The following is a 22,821-nucleotide window of genomic DNA, read 5'->3' as shown; positions in this document are numbered from 1 at the left end:
GCCAACATATTGGGTTAATGTCTAGCGCCAAATACTTTTTTTTTTATTATCTAAGAGGATAAAGTACACACACCAAAGGGAAATGCAACTTGCTAGGCCACTGGTCGAACTCACTGACTGTATCAAACTACCTACCCTCAATTCTTACACATTGAATTAAGGAGAAGCATTCTGTGCTTTTGTTGCCCCCTTCTGATCAGGAGTAAGAATTGCATTTAAATGACAAATTCCCTGAATTGCATAAAGGAATGCATTTACCTTTGGGTTTGTCCAAAAACATTATCTTCTTAATTGGCTTTTTATTGTATACATAAGCAAATGTGCAAATACAGTGAATCCCCAATCTTCTGTGATGCACTGAGATTATTTTATTTTGACCAACGGTTTTCCCTCCGTAGATTCTCTGTGGCTCCAGTCCAGAGATCAAAGGTAATGGCTCATCAGTCCCCGAATCTCTCGGATTGATCTCTTCACCATCTGCCATTTCACAATGCCCATAATTCACCCAATCCTTTAACATTGGCAACCCAACCCATCAGCATCCATTTCAAGTCCTTTAGGTGCCCTTGACGGAAGTAAAGCCGGGATTCACATCATTTTGCCTTTCCACTGGACATTGAGACTTGGGTAGACCCTTTCCTAAATGCTCTTACCACTGCAATCACAGAGGAAATGGAGGACTCTCAAAAGGGTACCTACTACCTAGCGTCAGAAGATTTCAGCAATGAGAAGAGCTAAAAATGGTTCCAACTGGACACATGAGATGGGCTCTTTGGCTTTGAAGACCAGTCTCCTTTAGAAAGACATTTCTCTTCTTTGTGACTCTGCCTCTAGCTATGTCTCCTCAGTCTGCCTCAGACTCAAATGGTAGGGCGAGTCAGGGGCCAGGTTGGTGCTCTCAGGGCAAAACTTCACTGGTAAATGGAGAGATGGGGATACCCATCAGTGCGAGGTCATGTTTTCAATATCTCTTCCTGAGTCAACATCCAAACGTACAAAGTCAACAAGGCATTGCTTAGAAATTACACTGAAGACAAGGATGCCCTCCACCCAGTTATCCATTTGCCTTAGCCACAGAACCCCATCAATAATTAGAATGGCTTCATTGTTTTATTCTTTATTTAACTAGGCAAATCAGTTAAGAAACAAGTTCTTATTTACAATGACAGCCTACCGGGGAAAAGTGGGTTAAATGCCTTGTTCAGGGGCAGAAAGACAGATTTTTACATTGTCAGCTAGGGGATTCAACCCAGCAACCTTACGGTTCTTGGCCAAGGCTCTAACCACTGGGCTACCTTAATTCAGGAAATAGATAGAGAAATTACACTGGTGTATATTTGTATTGTATTATACTTGAGAACAGAGGAACAAAAACAATATTGAATAGGAAATATTTTATTACTAAAAGTGGTGGTGCACTGAAGGTGCTCTTTCACATCTCAGTTCTTTGCTTAAATCACAATATGTTTTCCCTCAATGAGAAAAGAAAGAAATCAAACATGAAAATCTTTAACATGGAGAAAGACTGTGGCAACAATGGAATATATACAACATGGGAGGAGAACGAGGTGGCGGCTTTCACAGGCCGGCATTGTTCTGTGTTCTACACACAAGGCTCATACAGGAGGCACTTAAATCTGAGAGCCTATAGCCAGGACCGTGTCAGAGAGAGAGGAGGAAATATGTGAAACCGTTGGAGTCAGTGGGGCTGCTCTGTTCTGTAAAATAACACAATGACAGACCTTGAAATGGAACGGTCTTATTGTTCGAGGGGAGTACAGTACTACTGTTGAGTCCATTCCTTAAGCACAGGCCTGGGACCTGTGAAATGGGGATTGTGGTGCCATCATGTGGGACATCAATGCTGCTACGCACACACACTAGGTTACCATCCAATTGGTGAATATTCTAAAATCCACAAAAACAATATGCACATTTCCCCACCAGAGATATTTCCATCAAAATGACTTGTTCCAGATAAAAGGCTGAACGTGGTGTAGCGCAGTTCATTTAAATGTACAGAATAAGTTCAATTGGTTTCCATCACATTTTCAACTCCACTGATGGTTTTCGGCACAACAAAAGTTGCGTTATATAGCAAATGTACCCGCTCTGGTCTTAGTACGTGTGCTTTAGCCAACAGCTTGCAGATACAGTGCGGTTAGGCTACCTACATGAGATTATTATGGATAAAAGTGAGATTATTTGTATTTGTCAAACGGCAGTCAAGCATCAATCGTGTCACCAGAATAAGACCCTCTACATTTATTAGGAAAGGAGCATCAAGCTCATCACCGTGCACTTTCACCCCCATATGAAGTTCACCATAACTTATTTTATCTGTAGCCTATTTAACTGCATGCTTTCTCGAGTCGTAGTTGGAGGACAATCATTGCGTGACTGGTTATTATATAAGTTTCTGTGGGGGGGAAAAAAAACAAAAAGGTTTCTGCCATTTCTCACGTAATGAATTTTACTGACAAAAACATCCCACCCTGTCTGGTGTTTTATTTTGCAGACATTTTGGAAAGTTCACCAACAAAAACGTGCCGTTTCCATCAGTCTTGACATTTTGTATCTAACGTGTACTTTCCTCGCATAAAAAGGTTGGCTGGAAACCTGGTTACAGAGAGCATTAACAGTACACAGGCTTATGCTAGACACATCTAGAGCACAACGAAGGGGTGCACATTCAAAAGCATGCACAGTCGCAGAATGAGCAATGTTGGTGATCATTAAAAATTTTACCGTTGAAGATGATGCATCTCCTTGATGCGACTAGTACACAACACACATTTCTAAACCGACCTACACTCAGATACTTCGACAATGCATTAGACATGTTTACAATAATTGTATTATTTTAATGTCATTCACTTCAATGCCAGCTAAATAGAAATAGTCCATAACTGCTGCATCACCGCCGGAGGGGGGTGGGGTTTATGATAAATCAAAATGATTTTTTCTTCATGAATGTCTATTTTACTTATTTACAATTAAAACATACCAGGTTATCGTACCCATCATAATCAAAATAGGGGAAACAATTTATCCATAACATTCTCAATGGGGCGCCTGGTCTTGTATTTCTACCTGGCAAGGCTGGTCTGGTTGATGGTTGGGCTGGTTTGAGGTCAGATCTTCTCCTGGATGAAGGGGTGCTGCAGGGCCTGGCTAATGGTTGGGCTGGTCTGAGTTCAGATCTTTTCCTGGATCAAGGGGTGCTGCAGGGCCTGGTTGATTGTTGGACTGGTCTGAGTTCAGATCTTCTCCTGGATGAAGGGGTGCTGCAGGGCCTGGTTGATGCTGATGCGTTTGGCAGGGTCCAGCATCAGCGTGCCGTCGATCAGGTCTTTTAGGACCAGGACCTTCTTCCTCTGCTCCTCGGGCAGCCGCTGGCCACCCACCATGTCACACAGCAAGTCCTTGGTGGGGTTGATTGTGCTCATCACTGTTACCTTCTCCTGTGGTGTGTGGAGGGAGGTGGGGTGAGGATGGAGAAGGAGTGGGTGGAGGGAAATAAATAAATAAATAAATGATTTAACAGATGCTTTTAAGCATACATTTTACATACAGGTGGTCCCAGGTTTCAAACCCAGTATACTGGAGCCATGCACTAGCGAGCTACAGAGGACCACAGTGAGAAACTATTCAAAAAATATGAAGCATCTGAATGAGCCTTCATGACTAGCCCAGCAAATCTAGCTGTTTTTAACCCATTTCTTAGATAATAAAAGTCGTATAAGATAACATATACAAACCCTTTCGGTCACTTTGTCTACTTCAATGTAGAGGAAGTTGAGGTTCTGATCAAAGTGCTGGTCTTTGAACAGGCCTTTCCGAATCATCTGAGAACAAAAGAACCATTACATCATCTGTATGCTACAGCACAGTGTACAACGCCCCAGGTTATGACTTCCTGTCAAAAATCTAACACAGAGAGAGAGACTAAGGCTAGGAGAGACCAGCCAGGTCCAGTAATGTGTACAGTTTACCTTGTTGGGCATCTTGCCCTTGAGGTCCATGGCCAGTTTGATCATGTGGTTGTTGGAGGAGCCAGGGAAAAGGATCTTGCCGGTGTAGAGTTCGTACAGCGTGCAGCCCACTGACCACATGTCTATGCTGTAGTCGTATGGCTTCCCAATGACTGTGACAGAGACAAGACATCATGAGGACTGTGATCCAAGCAGGGACAACAGAGAGCTCCATTACAGCTAAACCGTTATAAGCAAACAATCTCAAAGTAAAATGTACTGATTTCTGGAGCTCTGTAGAATCTGCTGACGAGGTACGGCGTGATGTCATTGTCTGCAACATGGGACGCCGAGCCAAAATCGCAGAGTTTCAAGATGGTCTTCGACTCGTTCACCTTGTAGGGGAGAGATAGAGAAACACACTGTTAGATGGGACCTTCAGGCCATGGTCTTATTCATTACGGCACAGTATCGCAAAACGCTTCAATACATTTTTCAACGCAAAGCAAAAATAAGTGTTTTTTTATTTATTTATTATTTTATCTCTCCCAGTTTCAGTCCTCTTTCTTCCATTTTGTGCAGTTGAACACGACCCGGCCTCAGTGCAGTTGTAACAGTCATGTGATGATAATATGGGCCTCGTACCAGGATGTTGTCAGGCTTGATGTCAGCGTGGAGGATGCTGCAACGTTTGAGGAGTTTGAGTGCCAGGAAGAGCTGCTGGGTGTAGGAGCGGACAGCCTTGATGTGAAGGCCCACGTCCTTACCGTACTTCTTCAGCACCTCGCGCAGGTTCATACTGAGACACACATTTCACAGAGAGACACGAGTTAGAGCCAGTGAAGAAGTGTGCTAGATGACAAAACACATTGCGGTGTGTCCTGCCACTGAGGACATGGGGTGCATCTGGAATGACACCCTACTCCTTATAGTGCACAAATGTTGAGCAGTAGTAAAAGGAATAGGTGGCTATTTCCCACTACTGCCACAGTGGTAGTCTCCCAGTTAGTACCTGAGGGGCTCGAACACCAGACACAGGTGCTGCTTGTGGTAGAAGTGTCTGAAGAGGCGCAAGCAGTGGAACTTGTCGTCTGGGTCGGCATCGTTGAGCCTCTTGAGGAACTCCAGCTCCTTCAGGCCAGTCTTCTGCCTGGAGACCCAAAACACAAAATCAGCATCTATTGGTTTATTTATCCAGGTAGGTTCTATTGAGGTAAATATATATTTTCCAAAAAAGCCCTGGACAATCCACATAGACGTTGCTGGAATACTTATAATGAGAGGGCACATTCAAATGTGGTGGCGAAGGCAATATGTTCCCCAAACCATGAGCGAACCAGGATGCGTCTCAAATGGCTCCATTAGTCTTTTAACAGACTCTCTTATCCAGAGCGACTAACAATTAGCTCGTTCACCTTACATACCTTCATAGTGCACTACTTTTGACCAGAGTCCTGGTCAAAAGTAGTACACTACACAGGGAACGGGGTGCCATTTGAGTCCTGAGGCTGCCTGCCTGAGGACCTACATGAGCTCGTTGTTGCGGATGATCTTGACGGCCACATCCTGTCCGGCGCGGGCCGTGTCCCTGCCCCTGATCACGTTGCTGAACATTCCCTGGCCTGTGTAGCCGTACACGTCGTAGCGCTTGTCCAGCGTCTCCCCGATGTTCACGCCTAAAACACAGTAGGATAGACACGAGGGGCATGTTTAGAGAGTCTTGGCTATTTCCTCAATGAGATATCCAGTTACTAGGCCTCAAATAACACTATTAACCAATAGTGAAATCAAAAGGACTGCACTCATACACAGCGGAATACTAAGACGACATGGACTGTTTGGACACATGGATGATTGAGAGAGCGAAAAGCCCAGCAGTCTTTCATCGATGAATTTGTAACATTTGTAAGAGTGTGTCCAGTCAAGGACACTTACGGTAGTAACCCTCTGCATCGGTCCAGTTGTCCCGGAGGTTGGGGTTCTCTTTGAAGTCCTTCCCCCCAACACCTGCTGCTCTCATCCTGGCACTCTGTGTAGACCAACATGACCAAACATTCAACCACACTCGCATAATGAACTACTTGCCACAGACAGATCACTCAGAAGATGGGCTTGCATGTTTAGCCCAGAGTAGCACTCTAAAGATCAGAGATATAAACATGGCTGGAGATCAGTGGAGGGGAGTGAGGCTCCTGTAAGACTTACATCAATGGCTGCTTCAAACATGACGTCCGACTCTGTAAACATATCAGGGGCCGAGGGCTTTTTGGGTCCTGACAGACAGAGGGAGGAAACGAGAGATTAAGTACACTTAACGGAAACATGCTTCAACCGGCACGTTACGGCCCAAAAATATGACGTGAAATGAATGACCACTGGGGAACCAGACTAATTTACAACTCCGCATTTGGTCAATGTTAGTCATATGTGTAACGTCACCACGTTGCAACTTTCTACCACACGAGACAAAGGTGTCAAACATGAGAGAGAGAGAGAGAGAGAGAGCGAGCCATTGCGCTGTATCCCCTGTCAATGCCAGCACACCTTATAAGAGAGGGGCCCTGGAGGAAGGGGAAGGGAGGAAACATGAGATTACACATCCCAGTCTGCCACAAAGGCGGTGTCTACACTTGACACTTACAGGGCATTCGGAAAGTATTCAGACCCCTTCCCCTTTTTCCATATTTTTGAAAAGGGGGATTTGAAAAAATCCTACACAATACCCCATAATGGCAAATAAAAAAAACATTTTTGCAAATGATTACAAAATAAAAAACAGAAACACCTTATTTACATATGTATTCAGACCCTTTGCTATGAGACTCGAAATTGAGATCAGGTACATCCTGTTTCCATTGACCATCCTTGAGATGTTTCTACAACTTGAGTGGAGTCCGTCCACCTGTGGTAAATTCAATTGATTGAACATGATTTGAAAAGGCACACACCTGTCTATATATGGTCCCACAGTTGACAGTGCATGTCAGAGCAAAAATCAAGCCATGAGTTCGAAGGAATTGTCCTTAAAGCTCCGAGACAGGATTGTGTTGAAGCACAAAACATTTCTGCAACATTGAAGGTCCCCAAGAACAGTGGCCATCATCATTCTTAAATTGAAGAAGTTTGGAACCACTACTCTTCCTAGAGCTGACAGCCAGGGCCAAACGTAGCAATCGGGGCAGAAGGGCATGGTCAGGGAGGTGATCAAGAACCCCATGGTCACTCTGAGCTTAAGAGTTCCTCTGTGGAGATGGGAGAACATCCAGAAGGGGACAAATCTCTGCAACACTCCAGGCCTTTATGGTTGAGTTGCCAGACAGAAGCAACTCCTCAGTAAAATTCACAACAGCCCGCTTGGAGTTTTCCAAAATGCACCTAAAGGACTCAGACCATGACAAACAAGATTCTCTGGTCTGAAGAAACCAAGATTTAACTATTCAGCCTGAATGCCAAGAGTCAATTCTGGAGGAAACCTGGCATCATCCCTACTGTGAAGCATGGTGGTGGCAGCATCATGCTGTGGGGATGTTTTTCAGCGGCAGAGACAGGGAGACTAGTCAGGATCAATGGAAAGATGAACGGAGCAAAGTACAGAGATCCTTGATGAAAATCTGCTCCAGAGCACTCAGGACCTCAGACTGGGGCAAAGGTTCACCTTCCAACAGGACAACAACCTTAAGTACACAGCCAAGACAACACAAGAGTGGCTTCAGGACAAGTCTCTGAATGTCCTTGAGTGGCGCAGCCAGAGCCCGGACATGAACTTGATCGAACATCTCTGGAGAGACCTGAAAAAAGCTGCACGGCGACACTCCCCATCTAACCGGACAGAGCTTGAGAGGATCTGCAGAGAATGGGAGAAACTCTGTAAATACAGGTGTGCCAAGCTTGTACCGTATACCCAAAAAGGCGAGGCTGTAATTGCTGCCAAAGGTGATTCGACAAAGTACTGAGTAAAGGGTCTGAATAGTTACACTACCATTAAAACATTTGGGGTCACTTAGAAATGTCCTTGTTTTTGAAAAGCACATTTCTGTCCATTAAAACAACATCAAATTGATCAGAAATACAGTGTAGATATTAAAGTTTTAAATTACTATTGTAGCTGGAATATCTACACAGGCATACAGAGGCCAATTATCAGCAACCATCACTCCTGGGTTCCAATGGCACGTTGTGTTAGCTAATCCAAGTTCATTATTTTAAAAAGGCTAATTGATTATTAGAGAACCTTTTAGCAATTATGTTAGCAAAGCTGAAAACTGTTTTGCTAATTAAAGAAGCTGGCCTTTAGACTAGTTGAGTATCTGGAGCATTAGCATTTGCAAAGAAAAAGCAATATCTCAGACTGGCCAATAAAAAGAAAAGATTAAGATGGGTAAAAGAACACAGACATCATTGGCCAGTTTGAGATATGGCTTTTTCTTTGCAACTCTGCCTAGAAGGCCAGCATCCCAGAGTCATCTTTTCACTGTTGATATTGTTTTTTGCGGGTCCGATTTTGTTCAGATCTGGCTGACCAGATGATGGTAAGGGAGGTAGTCTGGGATACATTGTGTGTGGATTTCTCCTCAGTCTATATGCAATCAGGCTATCAAAAGCGCATACAGTGGGCAACGTCATCAACACTCCTTCCAAAAGTCTCCAGAAAAATTGTGTTTTGGGACCGAGAGGCACCTTTTCATTATAAAGTGGGAGGAAATACGTTCCTAGTGTGAGAGGAATGTGTTTGCTACCTCAAAAATGCTAGCCAATAAATATAAGAAGTTGGCTGGAGTTATATCGACCCATGTGTAATCCCTTTAGCATTGATTGCTAGCTAGCGAGAGGTTAGCTGGCTAGTTAGCTTCTGTCATCAGTTTTTGTTGTGTTGTTATTAGAGGTCGACCGATTATGATTTTTCAACGGCGATACCGATTATTGGAGGACCAAAAAAAGCCGATACCGATTAATCGGCTGATTTTTTAAATGTATTTGTAATAATGACAATTACAACAATACTGATTGAACACTTATTTTAACTTAATATAATACATCAATAAAATCAATTTAGCCTCAAATAAATAATGAAACATGCTCAATTTGGTTTAAATAATGCAAAAACAAAGTGTTGGAGAAGAAAGCAAAAGTGCAATATGTGCCTTGTAAGAAAGCTAATGTTTAAGTTCCTTGCTCAGAACATGAAAACATATGAAAGCTGGTGGTTCCTTTTAACATGAGTCTCCAATATTCCCAGGTAAGAAGTTTTAGGTTGTAGTTACAGGAATTATAGGACTATTTCTCTCTATACGATTTGTATTTCATATACCTTTGACTATTGGATGTTCTTATAGGCACTTTATTATTGCCAGTGTAACAGGATAGCTTTCGTCCCTCTCCTCGCTCCTACCTGGGCTCGAACCAGGAACACATCTACAACAGCCACCCTCGAAGCAGCATTACCCATGCAGAGCAAGGGGAACAACTACTCCAAGTCTCAGAGCGAGTGACGTTTGAAACGCTATTAGCGCGCACCCCGCTAACTAGCTTGAATGCTTGAAGCATTGCGAAGAGCTGCTGTCAAAACGCACAAAAGTGCTGTTTGAATGAATGCTTATGAGCCTGCTGGTGCCTACCATCGCTCAGTAAGACTGCTCTATCAAATCATAGACTTCATTATAATATAACACACAGAAATACGAGCCTTAGGTCATTAATATGGTCGAAAACGGAAACTATCATTTCGAAAACAAAATGTTTATTATTTCAGTGAAATACGGAACCGTTCCGTATTTTATCTAACGGATGGCATCCCTAAGTCTAAATATTGCTGTTACATTGCACAGCCTTCAATGTTATGTCATAATTACGTAAAATTCTGGCAAATTAGTTCGCAATGAGCAAGGTGGCCCAAACTGTTGCATATACCCCGACTCTGTGTGCAATGAACGCAATAGTGACAATTTCACCTAGTTAATATTGCCTGCTAACCATTATTTTAGCTAAATATGGAGGTTTAAAAATATATACCTCTGTGTATTGATTTTAAGAAAGGCATTGATGTTTATGGTTAGGTACACGTTGGAGCAAAGACAGTCCTTTTTCGCGAATGCGCACTGCATCGATTTTATGCAACGCAGGACACGCTAGATAAACTAGTAATATCATCAACCATGTGTAGTTATAACTAGTGATTATGATTGTTTTTTATAAGATAAGTTTAATGCCAGCTAGCAACTTACCTTGGCTTCTTACTGCATTCGTGTAACAGGCAGGCTCCTCGTGAGGCAGGTGGTTAGAGCGTTGGACTAGTTAACCGCAAGGTTGCAAGATTGAATCCCTGAGCTGACAAGGTAAAAATCTGTCGTTCTGTCCCTGAACAAGGCAGTTAACCCACCGTTCCTAGGCCGTCATTGAAAATAAGAATGTGTTCTTAACTGACTTGCCTCGTTAAAGTCTGAATATAGCGCGGGAAAAGGGAATCCAGACACACTGTGGACACGGTACGCACATTTAAAATATAGTTGAAGATACATTCCATGATCAGAACTCTATGATCAGAATACTAAAGCTGTATGAACTGTCAAGTCTAGACACGGCCACAGTTACAGCTAATGCGGGCACATTCAGCAAACAACATGTATTACTAAAGAGCACCTGTAAACTTCAAAATAAACTAAAAACATAAAAAGTTATCACCAAGATGACCCACCCAGATTGCACATTGCATATGAGCTAATATTTTGAGACGGCAATACAGAGCAGACCAAATGGCACCCTATTCCCTATATTCCCTTTCTTTTCTCCCAGCCTGAATCCCTTTACTCACCATCCTTCTCCTGCGTGATGAGGCCTTGCTTGGCCTTGATGTTCTCCTCAAACGTGTCCAGATTCTCCAGCTCGTACTCCTTGACGTCAGCCGCCACACGCTCCAGGATGTCGTCTGGCGAGGGCGAGCGGCTCCGTGTGCTGCTCTGCGGGCTGCTGGGCTCCGACGCCATGGACGCCATGCTGTCCTCGTTGCCACCACGGTATTTCTGCACAGGGAGAGAGAGAGGTAGTGCCAGGTATAGAGTGGTCACAACAATGGAATTAAGTAAAAACAAGATATGGGTTTCGAGGGGGTCAATTTCAAAAATGAAAAGGCAAATCAGAAAACATCCTATATTGGAGTAGTAGCCCAATATGAAACACTGGGCTGGGGATCCCTGCAACAACTATGTACAGTTCAACAGCAGATGGATGTGGTGATCATGGCTCCAGACTTACTCATCCTGTTGAGTAGTTGATTTGTAGATTCTGGTGTGTTAGAATAGGGCTGGAACAGAAGCATATACACCCTGTAGCTCTCTTCGAGGTGCTATGCCTTTACATTAGAATATTAGCCTACAACCAAAAAATCGAATAAAATAATTCCCTCATTCAGTGAATCAGGTATCAAATGACTATACTTTGACGCAAGTCAGCTAAACAGGAGGGCTCTAGACTGACTCTTTTTACTGCCAAGACAGACATGAAAGAAGTTATCTATTTCATCTAACATGTTCAGAGAAAGCATAATGGATATGTTGATGTGTCATAATACGATCCAGAGTAATCAGATATATTTTTGACTCTTTAGAGATTCATTTGCCTGCATGTTTTTTTGTGTGTGCATATTGGCCTCGGCCCTTCAAACTCAACTCTGGACCTCGGAACCAATTACATTGTGCTTTTTCAATGTTCCCTCTAATCAGAGACTAAGACCTGGGACATCAGGTTGGTGCAATTAGTTGTCAGGTAGGACAGAAAACCAGCAGGTTCCGGACTAGACGCTTATAAAAAAAATTCTGCTACGCCATCCAACGACCAATCAATAGTGGACTAAGATCGAATCCTACTACACCGGCACCTACTACACCGGTCTTGCAAGCAATCATGGATTACAAAGGGCAACCCAGCCACGAGCAGCCCAGTGACGCAAGCCTACCAGAGGAGCTAAATGCCTTCTATGCTCGCTTTGAGGCAAGCAACACTGAACCATGTATGAGAGCACCAGCTGTTCTGGACGACTCCGTAATCACGCTGTCCATAGACCTTTAAACAGGTGAACATTCACAAGGCTGCAGGGCCAGGCGGATTGCCAAGATGCGTTCTCAGAGAATGCGCTGACCAGCTGGCAAGTGTCTTCACCAACATTTTCAACCTCTCCCTGACCCAGTCTGTAATACCTACATGTTTCAAGCAGACTAGCATAGTCCCTGTGCCCAAGAACGCCAAGGTATCCTTTTTAAATGACTATCGCCCTGGACCCACTCCAATTCACATACCGCCCCAACTGATCCACAGATGACACAATCTATTGCATTCCACACTGCCCTTTCCAACCTGGACAAAAGGTGGGAATGCTGTTCACTGATTACAGCTCACTGTTAAACACCAGCGTCCCATCCAAGATCATCACTAAGCTAAGGACCCTGGGACTAAACACCTCCCTCTGCAACTGGATCCTGGCCTTCCTGACGGGCCGACCCCAGGTGGTGAGGGTAGGCAACAACACATTTGCAACGCTGACCCTCAACACGGGGGACCTTCAGGGGTGCGTGCTAGGTCTCCTCCTGTACTCCGTTCACCCACGACTGTGTGGCCGCACACGACTCCAACACCATCATTAAGTTGGCAGACCACATGACGGTGGTAGGCCTGATCACCGATGATGATGAGACAGTCTATAGGGAGGTCAGAGACCTCTCAACGTCGGCATGACAAAGGAGCTGATCGTGGACTACAGCAAACTGAAAAAGTTTGTGCCACCAGGGAGAAATGTTAGTCTGGAGCCCTGGATGACGGATGGGGAACTGACCTGGACGATAGCCAGGCGCTGCTGCCGGCGCTGCTCTATGATGGCCTCTTCATCCACCTCCTCACCGTCAAAGTCCTCAAGCCTGGTAACAAAATTAACCCACTTACAAAAACACATAATCACCCAGATAATTACCATATTGCAGTGTAGCATTTGTCTGTTTGTGTGTGGGTGTTCACCCTCTACTCACACTTCCTCCTCGGAGGACTCCTTGTCGGCCTTCATGCCCTCAGAGAGGCTGCCCTTGAACTTGTCCTCGTCCCGGCCATGTCTCCTCCTCCTGTCCCGGTCCCGGGAGTTGGAGCGCCGGCCGTACTGTCTGAGACGGCCGTATCTGTCTCTTTCCGGCGACCTGCAGCGCACAACATAGAAAATATTTAGACAACCTTGGCCAATGAGCCTCATACTCCGACATCACCAAAGCTTCATCACTAGAACCAGACATAATCTGTAAGGAAACCATCTTACCACTACCATGACAGTGTTAACTCAAAATGACACAACGACAAGGTTCCAGTTTAACAACGTTTACTAAACCGTATTCGCACACTACATGTTTGCCATTGCACTCAGGCCAGGTTCATCTACCCCGAGACTCCTGCGCAGGCGCCTGAATAACAGAGTGATAGCCCCGTTATAACAGAAAAATAGGGATACTTAAAAACATGAACTTCACAGTCTCACACTTTTTTTTTAAAGACAAAACTTCAACAACATAAATGTCCAAGTATTATTCAAGTCCCTCATTACAAATGGGTTGTGTGACAGTTTTTTTTGTATTACTCACGCTGCCACTTTCCATTACTGTGAGCCTGTAGGAGCAAGACTGGATGCTCCTTTTTAGTCAGACAGTCAGCAAGCTGTTACTTTGTGGTCGACCACAAATAAGTTCCTTGATGCTGCTAATCTCAAGACAAAGTATTTTCTCTGTGACAGACTTGGTTGACTTCACAGCATCAACTAAGAAGTAGTTGTCAGTGACATAGACTACAGGTAGAATATGCCGTTTTGTCTCACCAGTGGTAAACTCTGAGAACAGAGTTGCAAGAAAGATAGCATTGTCAAATCCATCCGCAAGAGCAAGTGTTTCTCCTGCAAGCGTGCTTCGGACAACTCATCTGATCCTTTTTGACTGCCAACAGATGATAATCTTCCTCCTTCACCCCTTTACACGATTAGGTGTCCACCTTGTGTGCCTCCATCTGTAAGGTTCCCTAGGGAAGCATCTCTGAAGACAACTTGTTTCAGAGAGTCATCTTTTCCAACATGCTGAAACTTTAGTCACCTGTTGTGATTTCAGTTTACGAACAACTTTGTTTGCCTCATGAATGGTTTGTACAGCGGCGTGTTTTGTGTTGGATGCCAAGTTGCAGCCATCAAGCATTTACATCAGGTCTACTCTGTCTAGCAACCCATAGAATTTGACCCATCTTTGACCTCAATTAATCAGCTTCAATTCCACAGAGAGGGGAATTCCTTTGTACGGCTCTTGAATCCATGTGGATAGGTTGAAGATTCTTGAAATAGCTTTCCTGTTACATTGGTACTGTTCCATCAACTGTAATAAACTCTATGCCAACATAAAAATGATCATGCTCCTCATGGCCGACCTGGAAAAAACAGCTTTGAGGTGTGGAATCACAGTTGTAGCAAAGGTCTGTGAGCCACCCTAGATGAAGTCATCAACATGACAGGCAAGTACTCCAGTCACATTGATCAAGCCAATAGAAGACTGCAGGATCCACTTGTACTCAGGATTGTTGCCTTGACTTTGCTGTACCAGTAGAGTGATGCATCTACCAGGCCATACACACACTTTTTTAGTTTCCACAGTGTTCCTTCACTCTTAGCTTCAGGCGGAGGTCAGATGTAAATGTCCCTTGACAGCTCTGTTCCCTGCAAAAATGCAGATTTGATGTCTATGGAGTGAAGATTCCATTTTTTCTGGCAGATCACTGTCATCAGCAATCTGAGTGACTCTGAGGCACGTCAGCGAGTCTTTTGGGAGTTCTTTAGCAGCCAGCGCCTAAAAACCTCTAGCCACTAGACGTGCTTTTGGCACTATTCCAGTTAAGGATTCTTTAAGGGTACACACCCACCTTCTTGAGACACATTTTTGACCAATGTCTTTGACTTCCTCAAACACTCCATTTTTCCTCCAATTACTGAGCTCATCTAGCTTAGCTGAGTCAAATGACACATCCTTGTTTCAAGTACATCATTTTGAATGTCATTCCTGTTTTTTCTCGCTTTTCCATTGGTTCAATTCTGTGATTATCTACAAGTGACAGATCAACTGACCCTGTTGTACCAGAAAGTGTAGCTGGGTCAGAGTACTGCAAGTTGTACCAGTTCTGGTGTTTTCCTTTGGCTTTTCCTGCTCGTCCAATGACGGTTGCTGTATGTGGAATACCACTTTCTCTGTCCATGTATTTAACAATACTTTGTTTTTCTTTTGTGTTCATGTTCTCTGACTGTCAGAATCTCTGTGTGCTCTGTGTCTGTCAGAATCTCATTTTTACATGTGTGATGTCTTTGTCTAAAATGTTTACACAATAGTGGCATGAGGTAGTAAGTTCAAGGGTCACTGGTTGTTTAATCATCAATGCCTTGTCATTTTTTATGTCTAGTATAGCCCCTGCCTTCTTGAGGAAGCTTTGCTTAATAGTAAGGGGATATCTGTAGGGACCACCTCTGTTTCAAGGTGACAGTCTGACCAATTTTTGCTGGTATCTTAACTCTTGTTAGAATGGACGATCACAATCCTAAGGATTCAACTATAAAGATCTCAGCATCAGATTTGTTTGAAAACAGTGTAATGTTACACTGCTCTCTCTGTATACATTTTCCTCTGTTTAACTTGTTCATTTTTTATGAGGACAGTCTAACCCAATGGTAAGTGCTTTGACAAATGGCACATTTTGATCTCCTTCCATATTTGTCTAGTGGATTTGTTCCGGGCAATGGCGCCCTCTTCTGGTTGTTGGCACCTTTACTCTGCCTCTGTGTAATATGCTGCATCACTCACTTGCATTCCATCTGTTATTGGCGCGACTGACGTCTTTTCACCCAAAAGTATTTTTAGTGCCGACTTCATTGGCGCAAAAGTCACCACTGTACAAGCAGTCAAAGCCAACTGTTTCTCCCCACCATCCAGACAGGCAGTATCTAGAAACTTGAAAGCTAACACTGCATCCGGGAGAACCATGTCGTACTTGCGCATCTTATTGTACCTCTGTTGGAAATCAATTATGTAGTCTGTCACTGCAACCGAAATATCTCTAGTAACACTGTCATGGTTACGGTCTCCCTCTTCTTTAAGAAACACAGAATCCACTGCTCTAATCAAAGTTCCAATACCGTCATCCTTGTTCAAATCCAACGGATATTTCCAGTGCTGTATCTCTCGCTCTTCCCTCGAGCGATAATACCACCGCAAGTGCTTGCTTTTTCTCGTCCAGATTAGTAACTCATGTCCAGATTCCAAGTTAATGTTTCCATCTTTCATACGACCTCTTCTTGTCGAACCGAGGTAGCACATTGTAGTTATTAGCCATCCTCTGCTACCAATGTTAACTCGAAATGACACAACGACAAGGTTCCAGTTAAACAACGTTTACTAAGCCATAATAGCACACTACATGGTTGCCATTGCACTCAGGCCAGGTTCATCTACTCCGAGACTCCTGCGCAGATGCCCTAATAACAGAGTGATAACCCCGTAACAACAGAAATATAGGGATATTCAAAACATGAACTTAACAGACAGCATTGCCTGCCTATTTGATGACAATAATTGCAACTAGCTACACAGATCCAGTATCTGTAAAAGTAATACAATATTGTACTATTAGTATTTTATTAGGATCCCCATTACACCGTACCCAAAAACGGATGTGCGCAAATTGATTTTGTCCCCCCCACACCAAACAATCACGACATGCAGGTTCAAATATCAAGACAAACTCTGAACCAATTATATTTATTTGGGCCAATTATATTTATTTGGGGACAGGTCGAAAAGCATTAAACATTTATGGCTAGCTAGCTTGCAGTTACAAGCTAATTTGTCCTATTTAGCTAGCTTGCTGTTGCTAGCTAATTTGTCCTTGGATAAACGTTGAGTTATTTTACCTCTACTCCGACAATTCATTCACACATACAGTTGTAGTTTACATACACCTTAGCCAAATACATTTAAACTCAGTTTTTCACAATTCCTGAATTTAATCAGAGTAAAAAATCCCTGTCTTACGTCAGATAGGATGACCACTATTTTAAGAATGTGAAATGTCAGAATAGAGAATTATTTATTTCAGCTTTTATTTCTTTCATCACATTCCCAGTGGATCATAAGTTTACATACACTCAATTAGTATTTGGTAGCATTGCCTTTAAATCGTTCAACTTGGGTCAAACGTTTTGGGTAGCCTTCCTCAAGCTTCCCACAATAAGTTGGGTGAATATCAGCCCATTCCTCCTGACAGAACTGGTGTAATTAAGTCAGGTTTGTAGGCCTCCTTGCTCACACACGCTTTTTCCAGTTCTGCCCACAAATGTTCTATAGGATTGAGGTCAGGACTTTGTGATGGCCACTCCAATACCTTGACCTTGTTGTCCTTAAGCCATTTTGCCACAGCTTTGGAAGTATGCTTGCGGTCATTGTCCATTTGGAAGACCCATTTGCAACCAAGCTTTAACTTTCCTGACTGGTGTCTTGAGATGTTGCTTCAATATATCCACATCATTTTCCCACCTCATGATGCCATCTATTTTGTGAAGTGCACCAGTCCCTCCTGCAGCAAAGCACCTCAACAACATGATGCTGCCACCCTCGTGCTTTACAGTTGGGATGGTGTTCTACGGCTTGCTAGCCTCCCCTTTCCCCTCCAAACATAACGATGGTCATTATGGACAAACAGTTATATTTTTGTTTCATCAGACCAGAGGACATTTCTCCAAAAAGTACGATCTTTGTCCCCATGTGCAGCTGCAAACCGTAGTCTGGCTTTTTATAGCGGTTCTGGAGCGGTGGCTTCTTCCTTGCTGAGAGGCCTTTCAGGTTGTCGATATAGGACTTGTTTTACTGTGGCTATAGATACTTTTGTACCTGTTTCCTCCAGCATCTTCACAAGATCCTTTGCTGTTGTTCTGGGATTGATTTACACTTTTCGCACCAAAGTACGTTAATCTCTAGGAGACAGAACGCGTCTCCTTCCTGAGCGGTATGACGACTGCGTGGTCCCATGGTGTTTATACTTGATTGTACAGATGAAAGTGGTACCTTCAGGCATTTGGAAATTGCTCCCAAGGATGAACCAGACTTGTGGAAGGTCTTGGCAGATTTCTTTTGAACTTCCCATGATGTCAAGCAAAGAGGCACCGAGTTTGAAGGTAGGCCTTGAAATACATCCACAGGTACACCTCCAATTGTCTCAAATTATGTCAATTAGCCTATCAGAAGCTTCTAAAGCCATGACATAATTTTCTGGAATGTTCCAAGCTGTTTAAAGGCACAGTCAACTTAGTGTATGTAAACTTCTGACCCACTGGAATTGTGATACAGTGAATCATAAGTGAAATAATCTGTCTGTAAACAATTGTTGGAAGAATTACTTGTGTTATGCACAAGGTAGATGTCCTAACCGACTTGCCAAAACTATAGTTTGCTAACAAGAAATTTGTGGAGTGGTTGAACAATTTGTTAAGTGTATGTAAACTTCTGAATTCAACTGTAAAACGGTCAACAGAATCGTTTCTAGTCATCGCTCCTCCTTCCAGGCTTTTTCTTCTTTGGACTTGGCATCTAACTTTCATAGGTGTATTACCATGACATACTGACCGAAGTTAATTTTTTAATCACCCATGTGGGTATAACCAATGACAAGATGGCACGTAGGTATCTGCTTCTATAAACCAATGAGGGGATGGGAGAGGCAGGACTTGCACCACGTTCAGCGTCCCAAATAGAACTGACTTCTATTTTAGCGCTTGGCAACGCAGACGCTCATTGGCACGCGCAAGCAGTGTGGGTGCAATGATTGAATAACATGTATGTGTACATTTATTTTGCAGTGCACGCAACGCGAGCGGTGTGGTCAGCATGTTAGCTTTTGCAAAAGCAATTACTTACAGGCATCATCTTAACTTCTGGAGGCTTGAAGAAGCCCCTGCAGATTTAATTTGGCTCAGCACATCCACAAGTTTCAGCTTGTCCCATCTCACCTGCGTCTCATTGGAGACCTGCTCCGTCTTCGGAAGGGCGAGGGGGACCTTCTTCTGAAGGGTGAGCGGCTCATCCTGCGACGTTGGGGAGCACCTCTGGGGCTGGTCTCCCGTGACCTCGCTCTACCCCCTGGCCCTGCTTCTGGGCGTATTCGCTTTCTGTGGGAGAGAATATAAAGTTTAGAAGATCAGTGGTGGATAGCAGCACATTCTTAATGCCCCATCCTAAAACAGTATGCGCCCTCAAATAGTTGCCCATGCCATGTACAGACCACTACTGTTGTTTGGTATAGGACAATAAGGGGGTGGACTGCAGGTTAATCCATAGTAAACAGACCGGAGTGGTGAGGAGCCCGGTCTATCAGCATCCCTCCTCCTGGCATCTGGGGAGCGACTGCGGCCTCTCCTTGCTGGGGACCTGGCTGATCTGGAAGGAGAGCCCTGTTTGGAGGTGGAAGCTGAAGCGGATGCCTGCTGGGAGTCTCTGGTGGGGCGTGGGGAGGCGCTGCGTCTCCTCGAGGGGCTAATGGCCACTCCTCCTCCTCGCCTGTGGGGAGAGCGGTTCTCTTTCCCTGACGAAGCATCCTTGGAAGGTGACTTTGTCGGCCTCTTGTCTCGCTCTCTTTCTGACTCCGACCGCCCTGGACGCTCCCGTGATCTGGACCTCCGGCTGCCACGCTCCGTGTTTGGTCTGTCGTCAGGCTGGGGCGAAGAGCGTTTGTCTGATCGGCCGCTCCTCTGCTCTGCCCTCCTGCTGGAGGGGGAAGGAGACTTCTTGTTTCTCTCTTTGGACCTGCCCCCGCTTTGGGAACGCTTCCTCTCTTTTGATTTGCTGCGGCCACGGCCTTTGGCGGCCACATCTTTGCTGACTTTGGTTGTTTTGTCCGACTTGGATTCCTTGCCTGTCCTCTCCTTGGACTTGCTCCGACTGTGGCGCTTAGAGCTGGACTTGCTGGCTTCTGTGGAGTCCCGTCTGGCTTTACCACTCCTACCCCTAGGGGAGGGGGGTTTCCCCATACTGCCCTTCTGACGCTGCTCCCCGTTCCGGACCCTGCCCTCTCCGTCTCCCTCCTCAGAGCCAGAGTTATAACCCTGTAGGATGAGGCCCATGCCTGACTGCACCTTACCCCCCTCCATCACCTGGCTGTCCAGCTCAGCTTTAATCATGGCCCTCTGTTTCTCCAACTCCTCCAATAAGGCCTTGTCGTCAGATGAGGGGGAGATGTGAGTCTTTCTCTGGCTGGAGGCGCTGTTGATGCCAGGGGCAGAAGAAGAGGAGCCATCTTTACGTTTGTGTTTCTTGTGTTTGTGTCGATGTTTGCGCTTTCGGTCCTTGTCCTCTTCGGACGCGTGCTTGTGTTTTTTGTGCTTGCTGCGGTGTTTGTGTTTCTTCTTCTTGTGTTTGCTGCCACTGCTGTGATGTTTGGACACCTTCGCTGTCTTTTCTCCGTTAGTTTCTGCTTCTCCCTCCCCGACTTCTTTCTCCTCCCGCTCTTCTTCTTCTTCTGAATTCTCACCACTCTCCTCCTCACTCCCACTCTTGTCATGGCTCTCCAAATCTTCTTTCCTAAGGTACAAAGATTGGTAAAATATATAATTTAAACCAAACCATTTTTTGTAACTTGGCTAGCTACAACATGAATTGTCCAAAATATGACTTTAAAACACAGCAAACAAAATCTCTAACTGCTAGCTATCCTTGCTTCCCGACTTGACCGCCAAGTCAGCTAGTTAGCTGACCGCTAGCTAACGCGCTAGCAAGCCACTGTAGCAAACAATGGCTAGCTTGCTACGTTAGCTTCTTAGCTACGTATGCAATAAGCATAGCTAGCCAGATAGTTAGCGAGTTAACTAGAATGTTAAGTTGCATTTTAGGACACTCGGGTTTGATTGGTTTATGGTATGGTTTCGCTATAGAAAACATTTAAACATGTCAGCAAAGCCTTTCGAACACTGGGATAGCTAAGCGTTAGCTGGCTAGCTCTATTTAGCTAGCCTGATACTGTTTCAACGCTGCAGAAAACAGATACACCGACGACAACGTCGACTTGCCAAAAGCACTGAATCGGGTGAAAGTACTACAAATAAGTTGCATGGTCGTCTAATCTTCTAAAATGTCTTACACGTGCTCGTTTCCGTTATTCATTCTGCTAGACGCGATATCCATCTCTACATCGGCCATTTTCCTCAGCCGGGGTGTTTCTTCCTTCAATGTATTGTACACAGTACACAGAACTGCAAAAAAACTGTACTTCTGCCCTCTACAGCAGCCGCGACGTACTGGGTTGACTGAAATCGCTAAAAGTATATTTTTGTCCACTAGGGGACAGTGATGTTTGAGAGAATGCTGACAGTGGCAAGGGGAAAGTGGCTGGTAAAATTTCTAGACAAGTGTTGGTCTATTCCCAGCTATTCATAGTTTAAAAGCAAAACCTAAAACCAGGGTATTCTCAGGCACTCCCTCCACTGGGGATTCTGTCACTCACAATCACTTTCGAAAGTTCCTTCTCTCTTACAGCCTCTCTGAAAAAATAAAAATGTATGTTTTACAGCCTCTCTGAACTAACATCACCCTAAAAGAGCAGAACAAGATTACCATAGAAGTAAGCGTTTTCTTTACCTCTTCACAGTACAGTTACAGTCTGTAGAGATTTTAGACCTGTATACCCATAGCCGCGGGAAGTAGAGGTTCTGACCTTGAAAAATCAGAATAAAAAATAGATATAATTTTACCTTGGGATTCCCCCCCTTTACTAATCCTGTATTAGAGGACCGATATAGCAGTCTGTAGCGCATGCAAAATTCCCCTCTCCCGGTCAGTTTTTAAGCATGAGGGAAATATCACAGAGCTGTTCACCCCCCACAAGTCCCAAGATGATGATGAATGGAATCATTCATCCTCCACCCCCACCATCCAAAGCTTCTTCCACTTTCTCAATGAATTTGTGCAACATTTGTATTTATAGTCTAAATAAATAGAGTGCATTGTTTCAATGTATCTACATAGGCAAAAGTCCAACTGTAAAAATTGAAATGCTTACTTACAAGCCCTTAACCTACAGTGCAGTTCAAGAAGAAGAACATATTTACCAAGTAGGCTAAAATAAAAAGTAATAATAAAAAATAACACAATAAGAATAACTAGATGTCGGGCATCTTGTTGTGATTTGTACTGTACAAGACAGTTTTAATTTACACTGTATTCATAATGAGAAGAGCACCCCATTACACCTTGGTCGTATGGGCCAGAAGGCAGCCTAAGCCCTATTCACTTTAAATTCACAAATAGAAAGTGAAGATGGCACATTCAAGTTGAACATGGGTAATGGCATTTCGTGCTGTCATGAAACCTATTTCACTCCATCACATTTTCAATGAGAACCGTCATGTCAGACATTTCAGTCGTAATGCTGCTGTACTAGAGAAAGACAGGCAGTCATTGGCTCTGTGAAGGGAAAGTACAGACCAAGGAAACCACATTTTAGCATAACACATTTTATAAAGATCTTTATGCAGCACCGGATTGATAGATACACTAAATATACAAAAGTATGTGGACACCCATTCAAATTAGTGGATTTGGCTATTTCAGCCACACTCATTTTTTTTTACCTTTATTTAACTAGGCAAGTCAGTTAAGAACAAATTCTTATTTTCAATGACGGCCTAGGAACAGTGGGTTAACTGCCTTGTTCAGGGGCAGAACGACAGATTTTTACCTTGTCAGCTCAGGATTCGATCTTGCAACCTTTCGGTTACTAGTCCAACACTCTAACCACTAGGCTACGTGCCACCCCGTTG

At 44.0% G+C, this 22,821-nt stretch overlaps 1 protein-coding gene across 1 annotated transcript; it reads right to left on the bottom strand.

Annotated features, from left to right (window-relative positions):
• Nucleotides 1–1,379: 1,379 nt before the first annotated feature.
• On the bottom strand, nt 1,380–21,341 carry LOC110489887 (serine/threonine-protein kinase PRP4 homolog). The gene is made up of 15 exons (XM_021562846.2): nt 21,144–21,341; nt 19,358–20,587; nt 19,021–19,179; nt 12,986–13,147; nt 12,796–12,877; nt 10,783–10,990; nt 6,180–6,247; nt 5,910–6,003; nt 5,503–5,650; nt 4,987–5,124; nt 4,620–4,773; nt 4,255–4,369; nt 3,996–4,147; nt 3,762–3,848; nt 1,380–3,464 (listed from the first exon to the last, which is right to left on the bottom strand). Exons 1-15 carry the CDS (start codon nt 21,200–21,202, stop codon nt 3,261–3,263), a joined length of 3,060 nt encoding a protein of 1,019 aa, XP_021418521.1. The 5' UTR covers nt 21,203–21,341; the 3' UTR covers nt 1,380–3,260.
• Between the last annotated feature and the right edge of the window lie 1,480 nt (nt 21,342–22,821).

The sequence above is a fragment of the Oncorhynchus mykiss genome, chromosome 15 (assembly GCF_013265735.2).
Source record: "Oncorhynchus mykiss isolate Arlee chromosome 15, USDA_OmykA_1.1, whole genome shotgun sequence".
NCBI classification, from domain to species: Eukaryota; Metazoa; Chordata; class Actinopteri; order Salmoniformes; family Salmonidae; genus Oncorhynchus; species Oncorhynchus mykiss.
This window is presented reverse-complemented; position numbering and strand designations above follow the sequence as displayed.

What these genes read in the sequence shown, in the direction of transcription:
- LOC110489887 (XM_021562846.2), bottom strand. Translation starts at nt 21,202, where the DNA reads ATGGCCGATGTAGAGATGGATATCGCGTCTAGCAGAATGAATAACGGA. An exon ending in ATCCGCAACAACGAGCTCAT is followed by an intron (nt 5,125 to 5,502) that starts GTAGGTCCTCAG and finishes TTGGGTCTCCAG; the next exon opens with GCAGAAGACTGGCCTGAAGG. An exon ending in TAGACAAAGTGACCGAAAGG is followed by an intron (nt 3,465 to 3,761) that starts GTTTGTATATGT and finishes CACACACCACAG; the next exon opens with GAGAAGGTAACAGTGATGAG.